At 40.6% G+C, this 22,528-nt stretch overlaps 1 protein-coding gene across 3 annotated transcripts in view; it reads left to right on the top strand.

The window, feature by feature from the left end:
• Window positions 1–22,528, top strand: part of dlc1 (DLC1 Rho GTPase activating protein) — an 85,015-nt gene that overhangs the window by 40,460 nt on the left and 22,027 nt on the right. The window contains exon 1 of one of the 3 annotated variants that reach the window (XM_026171058.2): window positions 21,562–21,929. The exons of the other annotated variants lie outside the window; for them this stretch is intronic. Within the exon in view, the coding sequence (XP_026026843.2) occupies window positions 21,917–21,929 (13 nt within the window). The 5' untranslated portion in view covers window positions 21,562–21,916. Of the gene's footprint in view, window positions 1–21,561; window positions 21,930–22,528 lie in introns of those variants that run through there. 3 annotated transcript variants of the gene reach the window in all.

The following is a 22,528-nucleotide window of genomic DNA, read 5'->3' as shown; positions in this document are numbered from 1 at the left end:
TGTCTAAAGCCTTATGCTAGGTCTATGCATTCCAAATATTTTGCCTTTTTTTAAAAAAATGCACCTTGTCTGAGTTTCATGGACGAGGTTTGAGATTGTCGTGCTGTTTTTCATACCATCTACTTTAATGCATATATCACCTCTATCAGAGTTTGACACTTCTTTTTAGCTTGCCTATTGTATGTATACCTAGGATAGGCTCCAGCCACCCCAGACCTTGAATTGTAAAATGGATAGCTGGCTGGCTGCTGGATGGATGGATGGATGGATGGATGGATGGATGGATGGATGGATGCTGGATGGCTGCTGGATGGATGGATGGATGGATGGATGGATGGATGGATGGATGGATGGATGGATGGATGGATGGATGGGTGCTGGATGGATGGCTGGCTGGCTGGCTGGCTGGCTGGCTGGCTGGATGGATGGATGGATGGATGGATGGATGGATGGATGGATGGATGGCTGCTGGATGGATGGATGGATGGATGGATGGATGGATGGATGGATGGATGGATGGATGGATGGATGGCTGGCTGGCTGGCTGGCTGGCTGGCTGGATGGCTGGCTGGCTGGCTGGCTGGATGGATGGATGGCTGCTGGTTGGCTGCTGGATGGATGGATGGATGGCTGGATGGATGGATGGATGGATGGATGGATGGATGGTTTCTGAGGCTGCAAGTGTCTTTCTTCCTTTTATGTCAGCTACTCAGTTTTGGAGTCGCCAAAGTGGATCATCTGCCTCCTCTGTATCCTCTTCTGTTGCACCATCCCTCATTCACTCCCTCACTACATCCATTAACCTCCCCCTCGTATTATTACTTCATATTTACATGTATATGTTTTAATGTAAAATCCCCTGTGCCTTCATGTCAGTAAATCACTTTGTCCTCTCCCAGTTTATTAGGCTTGGCTCAATTGTTGTCACTGATTGTGTCCCATCGTTCTATACGTTAGTGTACTGGGCCCTATTTCAGGAAGCCGGTTTAGTGCAAACTCTGAGTAAGTATACCCTGAGTTAACGAAAACTCTGGGTTTTCGGTTTCACAAAGCGAGTTTAGATTAATTCTGAGTGAGTTACTATGATGACACACTCCGTGAAGCTAACCTGCCCCCTAGCAGGTTTACTTCAACTAACCCTGACCTTCTCCGCCTCTTTGTCAGAAACCTGACTGTAGGAAGTGTCAGACATGGCATGCCCCTTCCTTGAAGAGCCAGTAGATGTTGAAGCCCAAATTCTCCGCAGAGCTCTCCGCCGGGAGAGAGTGATTAGAGCGCGTTTGGACATTTTATCATTTCCTGATGATTTCCTGTGTGAACGTTACCGTTTTTCAGCACAATCTATAATTTATTTGAATAACATCCTCAGGCCTAATATTGCTCATGTGACACATCACGGACATTCTCTCAGTTCTGTACATATTATTTGTATCGCACTTCGGTTTTTTGCAAACGGGAGCTTTCTGTATAATATTAGTTACGCTGAGCACGTTTCCAAGGCTACCGTCTGTCGGGCAGTCAGGAATGTTACAGTTGCACTGAAACGTCTCCTGTACTCGTTTGTGGTGTTCCCCGGTCATAGACCCACAAGATTTATCAAAGAGGGATGCCACAAAATTGCAGGTAGCAGGATGAACGAAACTTAATTCATGATGTGGTGATACTTGAACTACTACTTAAATTTTACATTTATTCTCACGGTTCCCAGGCGTGATTGGCTGTATAGATGGCACTCACATTCCAATCATTGCTCCTTCAGTAAATGAAGGAGACTATGTGAACAGGAAGTCTTTCCACAGCATCAATGTACAGGTACATAGTTCCCTGTAGCATTTCAAACTAACAAATTATTTCATTATAGTAATGGATGCTAATTTGTGTTCTCTGCACTGTGAAGATCATATGTGATGCTGCCAACATTATCACAAATATGGAAGCCAACTGCTCAGCCTCTGTGAGTGGTGGTGGTGGAGGACCCCCACCTGTTTTTCGGGCCTCCGCTTTTTTTTCTGTTGGCTATAACGGGTCACATTTGAGCATACAGAGTAAGCAAATATGTACTTGTAATGTGCTCAGATAATTTCAATAAGTGCTTACAGAGGGGAAATTAATGTAGCCTCTAACTGCAATTGATTTACATCGGACAAACAGACCAAGCACTATGGCCCATGATACAATTACACCTTACCTGTTTGGACTATATTTTTATATTTCATTTTTACTTGCTGCCAGGAACGTTTGGGGCCTGTTGGGTTGCACCTGCGCTCAAATCACGTCACAAAATAAAATGTATAAAATACAAAATAAAATAAAATATAATAAAATAACGTGTTAAATGGGTGGAAATCCCTAGATCAATGTTTAAATTAACACTCACGCATTGACTCTATGTTTTGCCATGCATGCTCCCTTTCTTTTGCAGCTGAGGCTGTGTTACTTTTTTTCCGCAAAATTTGCATGTTATCGGCATATGCTGCCATCAGAATTTCGGCCTCAAGTGCTGTAAAATACATTGACCGCGCCTTCTTTCCCTCCGTCTCCATGGTGACTCACTTAATCTGTGCTCCACTAATCAGGGCTTTATGTATCCTCGTGCGCGCCTTTAACTTGGGGTTAAAGCAACTCCGCGTTGATTGAACTAATTGTTATCAGCCTTTCTGAAACCGAATATTCCGAGTTGGACAGTTCGGGGTTACTCAACCCTGAGTATTGTTTTTCACTCTGAGTTTTCTAAACCGGCTTCCTGAAATAGGGCCCTGGTAGCCACTTCAGTGTCACTGCTGGTGTGTGAGAGTGAACACTCTTAGTATTATGATTGAATTAGAGGCCATGAACACTGTTCCTGTTCAGTGATTTAAAGCCCACTTGTTTCTCCCCCACAAGGCCGCCTGTTTCGAAGACTTTGGAATGCTTTGCTAAACCCAGTAACTCCAGTAGGCTCAAGCCAAGCTTGTTTACTTTGCTTGTTCTCCCGTGCTCCCTCTCCTTCCTTCAGGCTTTTCTCATTTTCTTTTTTAAAGCCATGAAATTACTCAGTAGCTCTTTTGACTCTCCCATTATGTTTCATTGATCCAGCTATATTGAATCAGTTCTGTCTTTAGTTCTAAAGAGAAAATGTTTGATCATGGGAGCATCTCTTGAGCTTGTGAAATAAAAGTTAGGTCAACCATGCCTTTTATCTTGCACAGCAAGAAGGTCCTGAGTTCAATTTCACCATCAGGCCGGGGTCTTTCTGTGTGGAGTTTGCATGTTCTCCCCGTGTCTGCGTGGGTTCGCTCCAGAGTTATGAGGAGCTGCACCTTCAGTCTGCTGTTTTGTGAGCAGAATCCTAATCACCCTTTTTCTTTGATTTCTGTTTCTCTAGACCTAGCCATGACTCAAGTGGGATGTCTAGCACTTGTCAGCAGGATCACAAGTGGCCCACTCTATGCGTGCTCTTGACTTCTCATGGTCCCATTCACTGCCAGTGCTCTGCTCCTAGAGTCTCCCACACTTCCTCACAGACTCAAATGGCTGGGCACGACTGAGCTGGAACAACAAGCTTTGCCATTTCAAGTATCCTCTGAAATTGTTTGCTGAATAGATGCTTGCAGAGTCGACACTCACAGAACTCCTGATCTGGCAAAAATTTGGGAATTCTAAAGCAATGTGCACAAATATTTGCACACATTGTGGGGTTCACTCCTGCTTACTTGGTAATTGTACTTGCTGATTTCATACCACAGTCTTTTGTGGCCCGTCCACTCCTACGTCTTTACTCCCTGCAGTTGCAGAAATGTGTGATTTCTCTTTGGGGCAGTGCTGCTTTGTCAGCAGACATGGACCTTTTCACATTAGCTTGAGTCACCGTGTAATATGTGCCTCCCCAGCTTTAATCAATACAGCAGGTTGTGTCGTGCTGAGAGGAGTCATGCACTGTCAATTACAGAACCAGGGAGAGAGAGTAAATCAGAGCAAAACGCGTATTTCACGTCTGCAGACAGCCTGTGAGACTTTTTTGCAGAAGAAAATGATAAATAAATAATCACAGTTATTTCTTTAATCCATAAATTTTATGGCTAGAAAGGGAGGCTAGAATTTATGGCTCGATAAATACTTGAGAATAGAATGCTTGTGTTTGCAATATAAAAATGTAATATACACTGGAGGACAAAGTGAGCCTGTCATGTGATTTTGTGCTCTAATAAAAGGAGGTGTTTATGCAATGGCTATATCAATAATATGGAAGGCCTCGTGAGATGATTAAGACCAGAGGGAACACAGCGAGTGTAGTTTGATGTCATGGAGCGTTGCAGCAAGACATTGCCACACTCACATTTCCTGGAATGCAGTGTGACCGTAGCTGGCTTAAGGACTTTTCAGCTGTACAGGAACATTAAACTGAGTAGAACGAAGAAATACAGAGGGGTTGCACGTAATTGAAAAGCAGCATAATCGCGGACACGCTAATGCAAAGGAACATTTCTGTGGGATGAATTTTTGAACTTCATGCAATTGGAATGCAAATTCATATTAATCACCGTTGCTGGTGCTGTTTGAATCCACACGCTCCATCAGATGGTGCAGAGTTCATCCAAATGGCTGCATCTGTGGCGAATGGATGTGGATAATTAATGGATCCAAACTATTCTCTCCAGCACTTACTAGACATGCAGCTGAACACTTTCACTAACACGTCTTTCATCACCGCTGCCTCAAGAACAGATACTAAAAATCGCTAAAAACTCAAACCACAACACCTCATCGTAGATTTGAGCTCCTTTTTGCATCATATTTATATTTTAATTATGATTGAGCAAACTATTGTGTTCTCCATATTTTATTAAGGTTTTTGCTGCCGTAGATTTTTCTTATCTGGCCTTCGTATCTTTTATATAAGATAATAATCTTTAGTGAAAATTAAAAAACAATAATATCATGAGGATACATTCACTCTGGATAGAAGCTGTAAGAATGAGTGATTGTGCATTTAAAACGATTTGAGCATCTTTTACTTGCACAGTGAATGCACATTAATCCCACTATGAACTGTACTGCAGTTGCACAAGACAGGTGTATCTACACATCTGTCAGAATCTTTTTAATACTTTATGTCCAAGGTCTTTGTGTCTCACAAGCTCCAAGTTTTAGTGCCTGCCTTTTTAGCTGTTCATAGTTGGAAATGACTTGTGAGAGAGGATGATGGCGTGACGATTCGTCACCGGTCATTAGCTGTAAAACAGCCACATTCTGGAAGAATCTACTCCAGATGTGTACTTAAAACAAGTTTTAGTGCCCCATTAAAACAGTCTCATCTCTCGTGAGTTAACTACCTCTTGGGGTGCCTGATCTTATGGTATGTTGCTTGTTTACTCTCCAGTGGGCCTTCATTTCCTGTGTGTCTGCTGCTTTCAGCCCTCTAACAGTTCTCAGGGGGTTAGCTATCTTTAATTTACTGAGCCGTCGACGGGAGCTTTTTGGCTAATCTTGTTGTTCTTGTTTATATTTTTGACCCTTTGTATACCATTAATTGGAAACTTTCTCTCTAAATCTAGTTTTGTTGTTGGGAATAGGAAAGGTGCAATTTAAATCATGTTACAGTGCAAGAGAAAGGTACAGCCCATGCCCGTGTCTTTGGACTAAGGGAGGAAACCGGAGTACCCCGAGACACGGGGAAACCATGCTAACACAGAACGGCCCATATTTTGTTTCAAGTACTGTACCAGTGTTGTGGTTTGAATTTCTTTCCGGTATCTTGCTAAAATACTGCTTTTAACCAAATAGAAAATGGGGAGAAGATCATTGATATATGAGGAGCGAGAGAAATCAATTACAGATGGATTTCCAAAATCTAGAAATAGAATCAAGGACGCTCTGCTTAAAAACCTCCTGCGACTTATGCCAGATCTGGTTTCTGACTCATTTTCATAAAGCTGGAAAGTGACTCCTATTTTCTGTCTGTGAGATGGCCAGTGTTGGTCAAGTTACTTGAAAAAAGTAATCAGTAACTAATTACTGATTACTTCCCCCAAAAGGTAATCCCGTTACTTTACTGATTACTTATTTTCAAAAGTAATTAATTACTTAGTTACTTAGTTACTTTTTAAAAACACGATTTACAACCCAAATAGGTGATAAAGCGATAGATCTTTCAGCCCAATTCTACTTTTTCTGCATAATCCATCATACAAAATGTAATCAAATGGAAAAGTCTCTTTTTAAAACTTGTTTTATTAGTTTTAATCTTTTAACTTTAGGCATCAAGCAAAAATTTTATTATCTGCAACATTCTCTGACTTGAATAAATTAGTTTAATATTTAAACCTATTTTCTGCACATTCCAGCACATAAAATAAAATAATTTTTTTGTGTGTTTACACTCACTCTTTCAAATAGATGCAAGTAAAACACAGCAGAAAATAAATAAAATCAAAGACTCAGCGGTCCTTTTGCTCTATTTTCACCTGTAAAGCAGGAGTGGGGTAGGCGGAGGTTTACCCTGGTGCAGGTGTGCCGCAGCGGTCAGTGGAAGAATCCGCGAGTTTCTCTCTGAATTTCCCATTACGTCGTTGCGCACTCGGTGCTTGCTTGGACGTTTAGGGTTTTTTTTCGCTGTAAAAAGATGTTTTCTTCCCACGCACAACGGACACTAATGTTTTTGTCACTTTTTATGGAATCAAACTCAAAGTAAGGTCAGTACTTCCACGCTTTAAACGCTGCACGCTCATACTGTCTCCCGCACTCGATATATGATCCACTGTTGATCTGCACACAGCTGTTGTCACGAACGTCGCACTTGCTTACGTCACTGTCATGAGACATTCTCGCAAAAAAATCACGGTTTTAGTAACGCAGTAACGCAGCGTTCCTATGGGAAAGTAACGGTAATCTAATTACCTTTTTTGCAATTGTAATCCCTTACTTTACTAGTTACTTGAAAAAAGTAATCGGATTACAGTAACGCGTTACGCGTTACTGCCCATCTCTGGAGATGGCTTGCAGACACTCTGGGTCCTCGAGCAAGGATGTTCTTCATTTTCCATGTCCTAATTAGTTTTCGTTAAATTTGCTTGGACAAAACTATTACCTAAATGCCATTTTGATCAATCTGAGAACAATCTGGTCATCAGTCAGGGAACTGGTTAGAAGTCTGTACCCATGAACAGCGCCAATAAAAATGCATCAGCTGCTCTGATAAGCTGCTGAGACAGGATGCCTTCAGGCTCCTTCTGGTCTTTTAAAGACTGTTTTCTGAGAATCTCAAAGGAAAAGGTTTATCAGGGCAACAGTGTGATCGATCACAAGTTGCGTTGGATGCTAAAAGGTTACTACAGTGTTTTCTTGTTTTTTAAGCAAGTGCTTGCTTTTTATTCTGTTTAAAATATCTCATCTTCAGATGGTCTCTCCAGCTGAACTTACATTTCTGTTGTGTTGCCTAGACGCCTCAATGGAGACCTCCGTGGAGCCTGAAAATAGTCTCTTTGAATGTTTCTTCCTCCTTTTCATCAGGAAGTGTTGCCTGCAACCTTTTACCTTGCAGTTTCACAGGGATCCTAACCCTCTTTACCACCCTGAATAGGTGAACACAAGGCTACTCGCCAAGTGTTGTCACTCCCCACATCCAAGCCAAACTTCATTTAACTCTTTATAGCTGCTAATAAAAGAAGCACTGGGGCGCTTAGCGTTAGCGTGTTAGCTAAGTGACATTTTGACACCTTAATGTCTTTGGTTCTTGTGTGGTAGAGGTCAGGGTCAGTGAGCATTGTGTACTTAGTGTTCCTTGGGCTAACTGCCCTGACAGATTACACAATAGCCCCGTGCTTCCAAGAACACAGTCATTTTTTATCCCGAGGTTATAAAAGCAGCAGGTTTATAATGTTCTGAACAAATCTCTCTGAGGATATAATGAAAGGAAGGGTTTGTTTGAGTCTTCTGGAGGTGACTTTGGACCTGCAGTATTTATTTAATTCCTTTCTAACACAACCATCTGTCTCTTTCTGAAATGCCTTTCACTTGAAACTTAATGAATGGTAAACATGCTAGGTCTTTTATTGTCTTCTCCTGTCTTTCCTCGGGGTCAGTGTAGCTGTCATGTGAACCACTTGAGTGGCTCTAACAATGTGCGCTCACTGAAACATGACTCGTGCCTCCCGAGCATGTCATTTTTGAAGATCAAATTTAAAACTATGTGTGAATAAACCAAGAGCACAGTAACCCTGAAACCTTTTCTCTTCACATGCCTCAATACTGCACAATGAAGCTGTTAACACAACACCTGAAGACGCAAAGAGGAATTTGTTTGTTGTTTGTTGTTTCTTGTTGTGTGGTTGTTGCCTGGTCACAAGGACATTATTGTTTGTGAAAAAAGAAAATGGCAGGTGTTTGTGTCTTGTGCCAGCATCATGTGTTTTTCTTTGAATAAACTCTTATATTTGCAGTTTTAATGCAAGAAAGCCAGATTTCTCTTTCAGGGGTCTCTCGCATTGTGTGACATCATTCACACATTGCTTCAGTGTTGTCCGCCACATCAGATGTGATATAACCACCACTCAAGATTTAAAAAATTATGTTTCCCAACTTATTTGATGGGTGGTTGGTGGACGTTCCTTGTAGTTAGTGGATGAAATTGATTGCAAAGAGGCTGTTGCACAAAAACCCTTGTGGTCACGACCAGATTTCTGGGATGTCCATAGTATGCATGGAGGACACATTGTTCCCTAGCAACTGGAGGTGACAAGTATGCATGCATGACTGACGCCTTATATGCTTTATGCATTATGATTGTGAGCATATTGCTAGTTTTTTTTTCATCCAAAATCGCACTTTTTGGCCTATATAGGTTAATAAGCAAGAATTAAATTGTTATTTTGAAAATTATTGATTTCACAATCGGTATATCCCTATTTACTAATTTTATGATGTCAGCATTTACACGTAAATACTACCTTTTAATGCCTCATTAAGACTTCTGCAGTGACCGACGCTGTTGCCTACATTTATGTTTATGCTGGTGCATTACATGTTAATTACAGCAAGGTCATGAGCTGTTGTTTCATATGTGGTGCCAAATGCTGGGACATTTTTCCCTCCTGGGTCACCACTCATCTTTACAGGTATTTTTTTTTCTTTTTGAAGTTAAACATTTTTCCCCATATTTGTTTCCACTACATTCAATTTCTTTTATAGTTTCAGCGATCTACCTCCAGGTATCTGCTGATATTTGTGGGTCCTTATATTGATGATATGATTGTTATATGATTGTTATTCTCTCACTGATAGATTCAAAACCAGCAGCACAAAGTTGCCAGAAATGTGTTCATTCACATTCAAACAGTTCTTTCTCAGAGCATCTCTGTTTTAATTTTTCCATCTGCTCACGTTTCTTCCTTCACATGTGAAGAACTGGAGGAATGGGGGAAGGTCAGTGATGAGAGCCATAACCCAATCTGCTGGACATATGGAGGGCTCTGTCGCTGCTGCCAGCCTCCAGCTGGATGGTATTATTCCCCCTCCGTACTCAAGGCTTGAGCTATCATCCTCCAGGGACCAATGAGGAGCAGAGGGATGAGGGGGGAGTCATAGGTCTAAACTCTGGCTCCTGTTCATCACATAGTTTTCCCACCCTAAAGCGTTTCAGTGCTTTCCATTAGCTCCCAAAGTAAATAAACCAGCTTTGTGAAGGCCAAAAAGACAGTCTAGGTGAATGTGGGCATTAGTGTTAATCACATAACGTGTTTTAGAATCTCTCGAGAAATAAGAGCCTTCTACATTAGACTTTTATATTTTATATCTAATGTAACTCCAGTCTGCTATATTTAAAACAGAATTCATTAATAGAATTGGTAAGAATAGTGGACCACATTTATTAGTGATCATTTTTATTTGGCTGATTAAGTGCTTGACCCTGATTCCCGTTTATCCTATTTGCATCTGGGTCGCAGTCCATTTACAAGATGTTTCCATTCACTGCCTAAGTGCAGAGCTGCTTTCTTCTCCTTATACACATACACTTACTTCTTTCAGTTTATTTGTATTTAGCTTACCAGATTCCTTAGATTCCTATGCTCTAGAATCAGGTCAGCTATGCATAAAGACAAGCATTTAGACTCCCCAATTGAACTACAGCCCTTCATAAACATATCAAAAAGCTTCTTTTTTTGGTCAGCGCTTACACAAGACCACGTAAAAAAATGCCAAGCATGCAAATAAATGTACGTGTAGGTTTGCACAGGCACACACGTGAAATTGTTTCTACTTGAATCTCCTTAGGTTCCTGTGTGTGCCAGACATTTGTCTTGTGAATCTCATGTCCATCGCTAGTTTAGTAGGTCAGGCTGTCACATGAGGAATGAGTTAATATCCACAGGCTGACCTTCCTGCTGTGATTTGACAGACCAGAGCCGAAGGGAAGAAAATTACTCCCACAGAAATGGAGTAGTGAGCAATGAGAGATAAAAAATAATAATAATAATAATAATAATCACAGGGTTTTACCCAGAGGAGGAAGGTTATTATTTTCATCAGCAAAGTTCTTCAACTCAAAGAGACATTTAAAAAGACAAAGTCTTCTAGCTTCTAGAATATAGTAAACACTAACACTTATTGCACTACTGTGCATTTGATGTAGTAAATGCAGCATTTTTATCAAGTAAATGCAATGGTCAGTTGCATCGCAAGTTTTTTATCTTTTCCATACTTAAGATTGTTTGCAGGGTCTCTAGTAAAAAGAGAAACCTGCTGGAAGGTACGGGTAGCTGATACCCGTCTAGACATCCAACTGACAGATCTTATAGAGGTCTCTGTTTGATTTACAGTATCAACCCTATAGTTTCTGCTTTCTGTGCAAGCTGCTTTGCAACCCACCTCCACTATAGCTCCTCCTTGTGTCCGACTAGGTCACTGCCGTCGATGCCTCCTCTGTTCTCGGGATGGGGGGAGCATGTTACTATAGATGCAAATAATAATCATCTTTTAATCAATGTGATCTTGATTGAAGTATAATAAAATATTACAAAAAGAAATTATGTTTCATGTAGATTCACAAGTAGATTTCCAGTGAGACCAAAATTTCTAGTTTAAAATTCTTTCAGTTCAAAACAATGTTTGTTTGTTTTTTTACGACGGAAAGGTGAAAAAATTGATTTCATGCACTTCTTTCCATTTTTTCTGGTATATTATTTGTCATGGTATGTTTGTCATTTATCCCAGCTGTCTTTGATCTGCAGGAGCACTTTCACTCATTTTCTGAACAATGTCACATGAAACAGGAGTAGTAGCTGGCAGAAATCACTCTGAAATTGAAACCTGCTTGGTGCTCTATGGCCGAAGAAGCTCCAGGATCAGTGATAATCTCCCAGCTGAACCTGGTTTGTGTTTATCGTGACAGCCTTCGAGTCTGCATGCTTTGTCACGTGGCTCGCTGTAGGTCAGGGTTCAAAGGAGGTCACAGGTCAGGGCAGGGAAGAACCAAAGCATGAACTTCCTGTGTTACTCACAGGCAGGTTATACAGAGAGAAACAGAGAGAGAATGGATATATGGTACTTTGGAATTCGGTCTTTGCACGACACAATTAGAACTCCAAGACAAAAGTCAAAAACAGGAAAGAAAATAGAAAGGGGACGAGGGGAGTTGTTAGAGCTTCTTTTGGATGCCTCAGCAAGAACATGCACGTGCAGGATGCGGTGATATGTTTAAAAAAAAAAAGCATGCCACTCACACAAACAAAACAAAACAAAACAGGCACACAAACATATACAGGCATGCAGCCATTTTTTCTCCCAGATGTCATATTTCTTCATCTTCCTGGCATATCAAACGTCCATCTGTTCTCACCTTGCCCTTCACTCAGTCACACTCAAACTTCCACAATAGCTGCTGGGCTTATTTCAATCTCACTGCAACTTAAACTTTGCACCCAAGGCCTTGCAATTCATTGTTGCTGAAAGGTAGTTGGCATGCAACTCTTCCAAGTGCTGCATATATACCAACCCCACCTTCATTCAGGGCAATTCATCATGATGTCAGACGCTATCAGCAGGCCGTACATTCTTACGGACGTGTGTCACTACGCTTCTGTAGTGCACTCGGAGGATTATTGTAAGTCTTTCTTTGATTTTATGACAAATCCAAGTCGCTGTTCTAAAACATTGATGATATTGTGATCTGTATAAGTAATGTGGAGCTGGAGATGTCGTTTTTTTAGTTTGTTAAACTTGAAGCGATATGGGATGAAAGACTTGAGCTCACTTGGATTGTTTTGCTCTCTCTATGTTTCTAGTTTGGAAAGCCTGGCCTGTAAGAGTACACCTTAATCCATAGAGTAATTATTGTACGTCACTTAGTTGAAATAGGAATTCTGGAGATTTCCAGGCATTACGGAGGAGCTGCGGATATGTGTTCATTTCAGAGCCATATGGTTGGCATCATTAACCACTCCCTAAGAATTCATCTCAGTTTCCCAGGCAGACCTCCACCTCTTGTAATTCTTAGAAACTGTGGTTGCGCACACAGTAACTCTTTATGTGATTAAGTGCCATTTTACCAGTCCCACAGCCTGTAGAAATAAATCAAGCCAAATTGTTTCATTCATTTTAGGCCAGTAACAACGGCACTTTGTAATAAAACATTGTTTTTCAGTCTTTTGCAGTGAAATTAATGGCATTAATCAACCAGTGTTTGCAGAAAGCCCACCACAGTTATTTTTTTACCAAATTTGGAAGTTGGAATAAAGTCTTCTTCTTATTTAAAATGTCACGTACTGTGGAATAACACTTAGTGATAACAGATTTTATTATTTGTTTTAGATTCTCTCAATCTTTCTCTCTTTTTTTTCCACGATCATTGCACATTTATAACACTGACTTCCAACCTTTTTACTGTTTTCACATGTCCTTCAAATTCAACGCCCAGCTTTTTGTTTCCATGAGAGATCTGTGTTTTTGGAAACATCTTTAAATGTACCTTTGGATCTGCTCTTCCTCTGGCGCCCATCTCTCACCCAAAAGCAAACCATCACTAATCTGCTTTCTTCAAGCATGACTAATATGAAAACTATGGAAGGTAATCTGGAGCTCTGTGCATGTGTGTGTTCCTTTTTCATGTTAATCGGAACATTACAGTGGTTTGCTAATCACTGAAATTGTTAAATGTCTGCGTTGTTGTACGTGCCTGTTTCGGTGTAGCGTCTAGAGCATAGGTGTCAAACTCTGGCCCGCGGGCCAAATTGTGCCTGCAGCCTAATTACATTTGGCCCGCGAAGCCATACCAAATTACTATTAGAGCTGGCCTGCTGGTATTATACAGCTAATATATATATTGTTTAGTATTAAGCTTTGCTTGTTCCATATTCAGTTTTTCAGCAAAACGTGTTTGAGTCCATAAGAAAAGATTCATTCTTATATCTGGAGGAATAAATATATTTCAATAAATATTACTGTTAGCCCACGACTTTGTTCCCGTTTTGAATTTTGGCCCACTGTGTATTTGAGTTTGACACCCCTGGTCTCTGTACAAAGTGACTGGTTTTTTTGTTTTTTGTAGGCAAACACTTAATGAAGCGTTACACACAAGAGAGTGCAGCAATGTGCAGAATAAAATATCTACATGAACATCTATGCAAATATCCAGTTCTTATGTGTGCATTTGGTGTACACGTGTGTATTTGCTACATTACACAGAGTTTGCATTTGCATTTACACATCAGTGTTCGCCAGTAATACCCTCTGCAACTGTCCGAAAGCCAAGGTTGAGTAGATACCACATATGGTAGCGCTTAACAAGAAAACAGTGATTTAACTCCTTTAAGACATCAGTGATGACAAGAACAAGATTCTCTTAATTCTGACGTTAAAAATAGACTGAAAACCTGCTCAAAGGGTTCGGATAGTTCTAGTCACACACACACACACACACACACACACACACACACACACACACACACACACTTTTAAGCTTTATAAAAAGTCAGGCTAATCTGAACAGATCTGGGCTACAATTGAAGTTTTATAAATTTTGTATAGTTTAAAATTTCTACTTATTCATCATCATCATTCAGCCTCTTTGTTATTTGATCTGTATTTTAACACAAGCACCTGAATCTTGGGCTCAATATGACAAATCCCCAAATTAAAATCAAATCAGGCTGGAAATAATTTGGACTAGAGTTGCAATTATTGCAATTTTCTTTGCCCAATTCCAAAGTCTGCCCTGCCGATGCTGAAGTTCTCTTTCTCAGAGCTATGACTACAGCAGTTTATGCAACAAAAATGGCTTTTCTCCAATGCAAAATATTATCTATAAAATATAAAATATAATATAAATATAAATGAAACTATTACACTTTACAGTTTCCACCAAACTGATCTAAGTTACAAGATCACCTCTCACTTAAATAACTGAAAACAAAATATTCTGCTACTGGAAAGAGGAACAAAAAAGCAACTAAAAAATGAGTTGCTCTACATCAACCTTTACCGGACATATTTTACCTAAGCATGTGCAACAGAATTATGTAATGAAACAAATGTCAAGTATTTGCATAATTTTACAGTAATTTCATAAATTAACTGTACGTATCGTTACTACATTACATCGCTGGATCATTCTGGATCACAGTGAAGAGCTTCCTTGCTAAGGACATGTTAGCGTGTTACTGTATGTATGTGATAATTTACCTGCAGTGTTGTATGCATGTTGGACATGAATAAAAAGGGCTGCTCGTAATCAGGCATACGTGAGGCTGACCAATCCTTCACCAGTCGCAAACCTGGCAGATTTTAGATCGGTACATCTCTAATTTGGGCCTGAACTTGTTTTCCAGATCCCAAGTTAACCCATCGATGCTAGCCAAGACTGGATCTTCTGTAGCTTTGTGACTTAATGTGCAAATGTGTGATGTATAAATGAAAGTCTTGAAACTGTTATCTCAAATGTGAGATGTTCTGAAAACCTTCGATACGATATGTGCGTAAGTACGTGGTCTCAAGTGGACGTGCAAAACAAACCGCATGCAAGACTGTGGAGCTTAAAAGCCCATTATCCCTGCACAATACAGATCTTAAGCAGCCCTCCTTCAATAGTTCATTCTTCCTGCTTTAGGTTTTTGTACCTCCATAATCTAAATACACTCCTTCTGCTGTGATGTACAAGTAAAATCAAAGGGATAACTGGATCCACCATAGTATGTATATTTTTTTAAACACACCCTATGGATGAAAATACAAAGTATTAGTCGCCTGTGCAGAGATCCATTGTTTGTGTCAGTGTGTGTGTATGACTAGCTCCTGCCTCTATTGTGATCATGGTCAGTCCATCAAAGCCCGGAGAAGGTATTGGCAAGGCATTTGGTCCACTGTCTGCTTCACACTTCCTTTGTTTGTGTGTGTGTGTTTGTGTGAGTGCTGGTCCAAGCCTCTGTCTCCTCACACTTCCTCCCGGCCATTGTGTGTATGGAAGCATATGCTCGCTCTCCCTTTCTCTCTCTCATTCTTTCTCTTTCTCTAATCAGTGTCTCATTGGGTTGATCCCCAAGACTCTGGATGAGCTATTTCTGGAGATTCCTGTTATGAAAAGATCATCCACCCCACCTAAACGCCATAACTCTTCTGTATACATTGCTATGAAAAAGTATTTTCGTCCTTCCCGATTTCTAAGTTTTTTGTGTATTTGACACACTTACGTGTTTCAGATCATCAAACTGATTTTAATATTAGACAAAGATAACGCAAGTAAATACAGAATGTCATTTTCAAACGATTAACCACATTTTTTGGAAAGCTTAGTTCAGTTTCACTAACAAGAAATCACTGAAATATAACCTGTATGACAAAGTGAAGTAGGCTAAAAGATGTCAAAAAGCATGATCTAGAGAAATAATTGAGTCATTGACATCAATCAGTCTGGAAAGGGTTGCAAAAGGCTTGGGGACTCTATTGAACCATGGTGTGAGCCATAAATGGAACATGATACAGTGGTGAACATTCCCAGGAGTGGTCAGCCTACCAAAATCACATGAGGTCACAAAAGAACCCAAAACGACATCCAATGAACTGCAAAAATGTAACTTTTCTGAAAGTATGAATCTCGTTACATTTAGCCTAAAACTAACACAGCATCTTATAAAATGAACATCATAACAACAGTCCAACCTGGTGGTGATAGTGCAAACATCTGGGGATGCTTTGCTGCTTCAGGATCCAGATGACTTACCATAATTGATGGAACCATTCATTCTGTGCTCTACCAGAAAATCCTGCACGAGAATGTTCAGCCATCTGTACATGTCCTTATGCTCAAGCACACTTGGGTCTTTTCAGCAGGACAATGATCTGAGAGACACCATAAAATCCACCTCTGAATCACAAAGAAAAAATCCCACAATCCCCAAATGATGGTTTGGGAATGGCCTAGTCAAAGTCTGGACTTAAATCAGATTGAGATGCTTTGATATGACATTAAACAGGCTGTTCATGCTCCAAAGTCCTCCAGTGCAGCTGAATTATAAAAATTCTGCAATGAATACGACCAAATTCCAGCAAGACTCACTGCCAGTTATTACAAATGCTTGATTGCAGTTCTTGCTGCCAAGGGCGGCACAACCTGTTATTAAGTTTAGGAGGCAATTACTCCTTCACACAGGGCCAGGAAGGTAGAGCTAATATTAAAATTTGTTTCATGATCTGAAACATACAGGTGTGATAAATATGCAAAAAGAAAAAGAAAGAAAGAAATCAGGAAGAGGCCAAATACTTTTTCATGGCACTATATCTCTCTGTGTCTCAAAGTCTTTAACTCATTTTGTATCAGTGAAATGCAGAGGACAAACGCTTGCCATCAGAGGATTCGACTTCACAGTTGTGTAGATCCAATTTAGAAGCAAATGCATTACCTCTACCTTGCTTATGAATAGATCACATGACAGGCACACAATAAGTTGACAAAGTGGTGCCGTCATAAATACAGAACTTCAGTTTTTTGCCGATTCCAGTGGACCTCATTGACCTTTGCAAACCCACAGTTTGGTTATCTGTTATGTGAGTCTTTTTTGACATGGCCTTTGGGTGTTTGTGTATGTGTGAGTTGGACTGACACCTCCCTGCACTGACCCTCACTTGGCCTTTCTGTTCGGGGTTAGGAATGGCAAAAGACTGAGTGTAAACCCCGAGGCTGTCCCATGTCTCTACAGCAGGGGAAATAGTTTCATTCATTTTTCTCAAGCTTTTTGCTGTTTGATGTATTTGGCTTTGAGTCGTTCTTCTTCTTCTCAACTCATTTTTTATGATTTTTTTAACCCTCCTTTTCCCCGTTTCCCTCTTCCAGGCCCTCCCTCTGTGTCTCGGGGTCAGAGGTGACACTGTGAAGTTTACAACCTACAACAGTAGCATCACCTAAGACAACCAGCTACAAACGCTGGATGATGTCTGTTTTGTTTTTAAAAATGGTCTTATTTTTCTTTCAGTATGGAAGTTATCACTATGAACCACTAGGGGACATGTTTTAAAATTTACTACGTTATACAAGATAATCCACTAAAACTGCCCCGCCTTAAATGTAATGTTTGTATTTTCTAATTCCTTTGCTAAAGGGTAGTTACACATAATGCCGGCTCTAATCCGCTGTGTCTGTCTGGTGCAACACTGATGCATCTCCCCATTTCCTTTCTTTTGTCCAAAGCCCTCATTATACTTATGTGTATTTGATCTGTATCTGAATCATAAGCCAAACAAACGCCTGACTCTGACGAGCTTTGATGAATGAAAATTGTAGACACTTGAGAGAGACACACTCATTTTCCCCTGAGCAACTGGCAGCAGCGGCAGTCTGCTTGTCTGATCTCTTGACAATTTACCACACACATACATCAACAACAACTTGCATTATTGTGCATTTATTGCCACAAACCAACTTGAGAGTGTTAACCCCCACCCCCCTCATTTTTTTGCAGGGTTGTTGCCCCATCTCAAGCAAGTGTAGCTTTGGGTTAGGGGTTTGGTTGCAGCCTCTGGGTGGTCGGGTTATGTGGCTCAGGGATTTGGCCTTGTTTGGCAATCTGTCTTCATCTTTTTGTCCCTTTCTTTGCTTTCTCTCTCTATTCTTCTATCATTTTCCCCTCTCTTTCTCTCTTTTTCCTCTATCTCGCACACAGACTAATAATCCCAATTAGCTTTCTTCCTCCCTTCAGGTAACAAGTTAAGGATAGTCATCACAAGAGATGTTCCTTCAGATTATGAGCTCATAAAATTGCATATTTTGATGTTCATGCATCAGTGATCACGCTGATCTTTTTTGCATAATTTGCATGCTTATGCTTTATCGCTTAACCTGGACTGTTTCCTGCAGTGAGAGTGCAGCTGATGCAAAGTCTCTCCAGCCTTGTGCTGTATTTGACAACTGTAAACCGTGTTCTGACCTGACTGTCCCGACATTGTCCGGATATCATGTGTGAAAACAGCTTCAGTTTTTAAATCAGATAGGATCAGGAACTTTTATATGAGTGTGTTATGTTTTTGTATGACTGCTTGTACCGTCCCGTATGTTTTGCTTAGATTGGCTTTACTTTGGATTGTTTTGGGTTTTTACAAATCTGATGTGGAATGTTTAAAAATAGAAATTGCTAAAACATTTCTTTTAAGGAAAAAAAAACTATACAGATCACCACCACCGTGAATTTTATCCATTCATCCATCCATTTTCTTCCACTTATTCAATTCAAGGTCACCAGGGGTGCTTATCTATCTCAGTTGCCATGGACAAGTTTCACGTCTGTCACAAGACTAACAGAGAGAGACTTACAACCATATACAATCACATTCACTTTAGAATTACCAGTTAACCTACTAACTGCCATCCTTGGACTGTGGAAGGAAGTTGGAGTACCTGGGGAGGACACACAGAAAGGCCTCGACCAGATTCGAGGCCAAGAGCTTCTTGTTGTGCTCTTTCCAAACACTCGAAACTGCCCTACCGTGAATCACCATAGATTTTATAGTTATGGTGAATGGACATGGAAAATGTGATATTTTCATCTCCCCAAAAGTCAGCAGAGATAAATCCTCTTTTCTCTTCAGGACTGCCCTAATTCTTTGTGGCATAGATCTAACAAGGTGCTGAAAACATTCCTCTGAGATTTTGGTTCATAATGACGTGATAGCATCACACAGTTACTGCAGATTTGACGGCTGCAAAGTGTGCCAAGAAAATATTCCCCACTCCATGAAACTATAACCAGCAGCCTGAACTGTTGATACAAGGTAGAATGTTCTCTTGTTGTTTATATGTATGTTGAAACACAAATTGGGAATCAATAAAGAGCAGGCAACATTTTTCCAGTCTTCTGGAGTGGCACCTGGTGTGGTCTTTTGCTGTTATACCCTATCCTCTTCAAGGCGTGTTTTGCATTCAGCAATGCTCTTACCTAGATTTCAAGATTTCTCATATTGTGTTATATACCGTTGCCTTTCTGTTGGCTCAAAGCACTTTGGCTCCTTTCATTCTGCTCACTGAATATTTTGTCTTTTTCAACCATTCTCTTTAAACCCTAGAGAGAAAGATTCCTGTACGTCAGCAGTTTCTGAAATACTCAGACCAGCCCATCTTGCACCAACAACCATGCCACATTCAAAATCACTTGAAATCGCCTTTCTTTCCCAGTCTAATGCTCAGTCTGGACTTTAGCAGGTCATCTTGACAGTTATAGATATTTGCACTAATGAGCGGTTGAATGGGTGTACCTGATAAGGTGAGTGTATGCTATAGTCATTCTGAAGGTACTAATGTCTGGATTCCATCACTCACCAAAAAGGTGTAACTCTCTCTTGTAGAGCTTGTGAACAAGTACTTACAGGAGTTTTTGGAGGGATAGTACTGTATAAACATTATGGGCAGCATCAATCACACACATGTGGCATATGAGAAAATCCATTGTTTCTGCTTAATACCTGCCAAGGTGGTTATGTGTGGTGTGTGTATTTATTACAGGGTTACGCAAAAACTTGCTGACAGTTTGGCATGAACATTTTGCCAAAGGTGGAGTTTGATTGCATAGACTGATTCGGATCTGGATCCAGGAAATTATTTGGACATATTACCTAATATTTTCATATCATATAGCCTCCCAAATACATACTAAATTTAAAAAGGAAAAAGTGTGAAATGTGGTCTTTATGTTTTCAAGGAAAATGTCACAAATGGATCTGAATCCATACATAATTCAGGAGCTAGTGACTCAATGTATACATAGGAGGTCTTGTTGGATGTATAAAGGACTGCTCTTGTTTTATTGATTATTTGTGTAAGTACAAGATAGGCCTTTAAAGTACTTAGCAAATAGTAGTAGTGCAGAACACAAGCAATACACGCTTTTTTATAGTTTTAGAGGTAGGGTTGCAAAGACCAGATATAATGAAATAATATGTTTGTGTTGGGGACTTTTAGACATATTACCAGTGCTAAATGTATGATAGACAGTCTTTGCGAGTCATACACTAAATGTTTAGAAATCTTCTGTGGGCTATAAAAACAAACAAAAAAACTGCTTCTTGTTAAAACTGAAAACTCAAGGCAAAAATTCCAAATTATTCTCATCACCCATCAGAAATGAAAACAATATGCCTCTAACATGCTCACTTCAGTAGTTGGCTGGCTCTGTTCTGACTGAATCACTTGTGACTCCATCGTCAGCTGGTTCTGGTATAAATGCCAGCGACAGACTGCGCACAGAGCCAGGATTTTCTGCATCATCCTTTCCCCCTTCTGGCAGTCCGAACTCTGGATTAGACATATTTCCGTGCCACTGACTCGCCTCCCTTTTTTTTTATTTGCACCGCTTCAGCGCTGTGAGTTACCATGGCAATAACAGAGTTGACGAGATCTAGGAAAAGATGAGAAGTCCACACATGGGAGCATGTGGCAGAATCTGCAACACTCAACTGGCTGTTTCTAAGTATACCAAACATAAACGAGTGAACTGTAAGTCTTATTATCTCAGTATCTCGTCCTATGTGCCCTGCGGTCAGGAATTTAAATGTGTTGTCACTGCAGTCAGCCTGAGCATGGTGTACGTGCGCCTGGCGCGTCATGGACACAGCCATTACCATACCTGCAACACTTCTTTTCAAGGCACCACTTGCGCTTTTCAGACTAAATCCCGCGTCACAAAAGAGAGTCTCACAGTTGTCTCCATTAGTTTCTAATGATATGCAAACTGGGTGCCAACCTACAAGTCAAATACTTCTTATGGGAGTGGTAGAAGCGGGAGAGATCCTGCAGCTGAAAAGAGTACGCAAGTCTTTAAAAATATATAACTCGGTTAATAACTTTAGTTTATCTACATGTAACATTTGTAAAATATATTTGCGTCTGAGCAAATACATTTGCAAATGAATTAGAAACGGATATCATCGAATGAAGTCGCCATTTGTAGCGGGGAACTCAGTTTGTAACTGTTAGTGCGTTTGGACACAAAGTTGTGTCTCTGATCGTCAAACAAACTCCAGTCCCTGCACATTATGAACTGCAGAGGTTGTTCTGAGTGCATCTGCATGTCTCCAGCTCCTTATCAGGTGTGGAGCAGCAGAGTGAGGGGTGGGGGGCGGGGTGGAGCCACGGCAGAGCTGCCCATTCCTAAAGCTTGAATCACACTTTACTCTCTCCATTCACATTCCTGCTGGGAACCGCTTCATTCAAGGTCCGGTGTGGTGTTGGGACGATTTGAATATTGTGGAATTCTGTTTCCCGCAGCAAGATTAGTTAGGACTATGGAGTTACCGCTTTGCCCAACGGTCGGAGAACATTTGCACCCGATTCTCTAGTTTGCGTTTTATCTACAGTGGATTTATCATGCGGACTTCGTCCTAACGGTGGAGTAGATCTGACTGAACTGTCTACCCTGCCAGAGTGCAGCCGGGAGTTTGGTTTTATGGTGGAATTGAGACCTTAAAAATGATACTGACACGTAAGTTCATTTCATTCTTATCCACCGAACTGCGTTTAGATAAGTGATGGTTTTCAGTTTGTATGAATAACGTGTCCGTCCAGTGAAGCGGTTTCCTGTTCGTCGGGGAGTGAAGAGTTCCCAAAAGTGCACTTTTTAAAGGTTATTTTCGGAATTTAAGATTTAAAACTTTTACTGCAGGTTTAGTTTTGAGTGGAGGTTTTGGATAAACCGTCTTTGGGGCGCAGCGCTGCGGACTGTCAGAAATTCTCACAGCCTGACGCGTACGGAGTCCCGACCTCTGTTCACAATTCTCTGAATATGTCCGGTTTTTGTTGTTGTTTCTTTGATTGTTTGCTTGTTTTTGTTCGTATGTTTGTTTATCGGTGACCTCCACAATACTAAATGGGGACTATTTTCTCACATAACCAAAAACCTACTGTAAGACTGACCCTTTTACGCGCTCAGCCAAGAGAAGTTTCTAGCAGAGCAGCGCACACTTCACTGTTAGAATCGATAGTGGTGATGAAACCTTCTCCAAAATGTGCCTATTTCAAGTAGCCTTATTGATATTGAATTGGTTTTGAGATTATCCTGGGTATAGTACCAGCCCGCGACAG

The sequence above is a fragment of the Astatotilapia calliptera genome, chromosome 6 (genome assembly GCF_964374335.1).
Source record: "Astatotilapia calliptera chromosome 6, fAstCal68.1, whole genome shotgun sequence".
In the NCBI taxonomy this organism is placed as follows: Eukaryota; Metazoa; Chordata; class Actinopteri; order Cichliformes; family Cichlidae; genus Astatotilapia; species Astatotilapia calliptera.
This window is presented reverse-complemented; position numbering and strand designations above follow the sequence as displayed.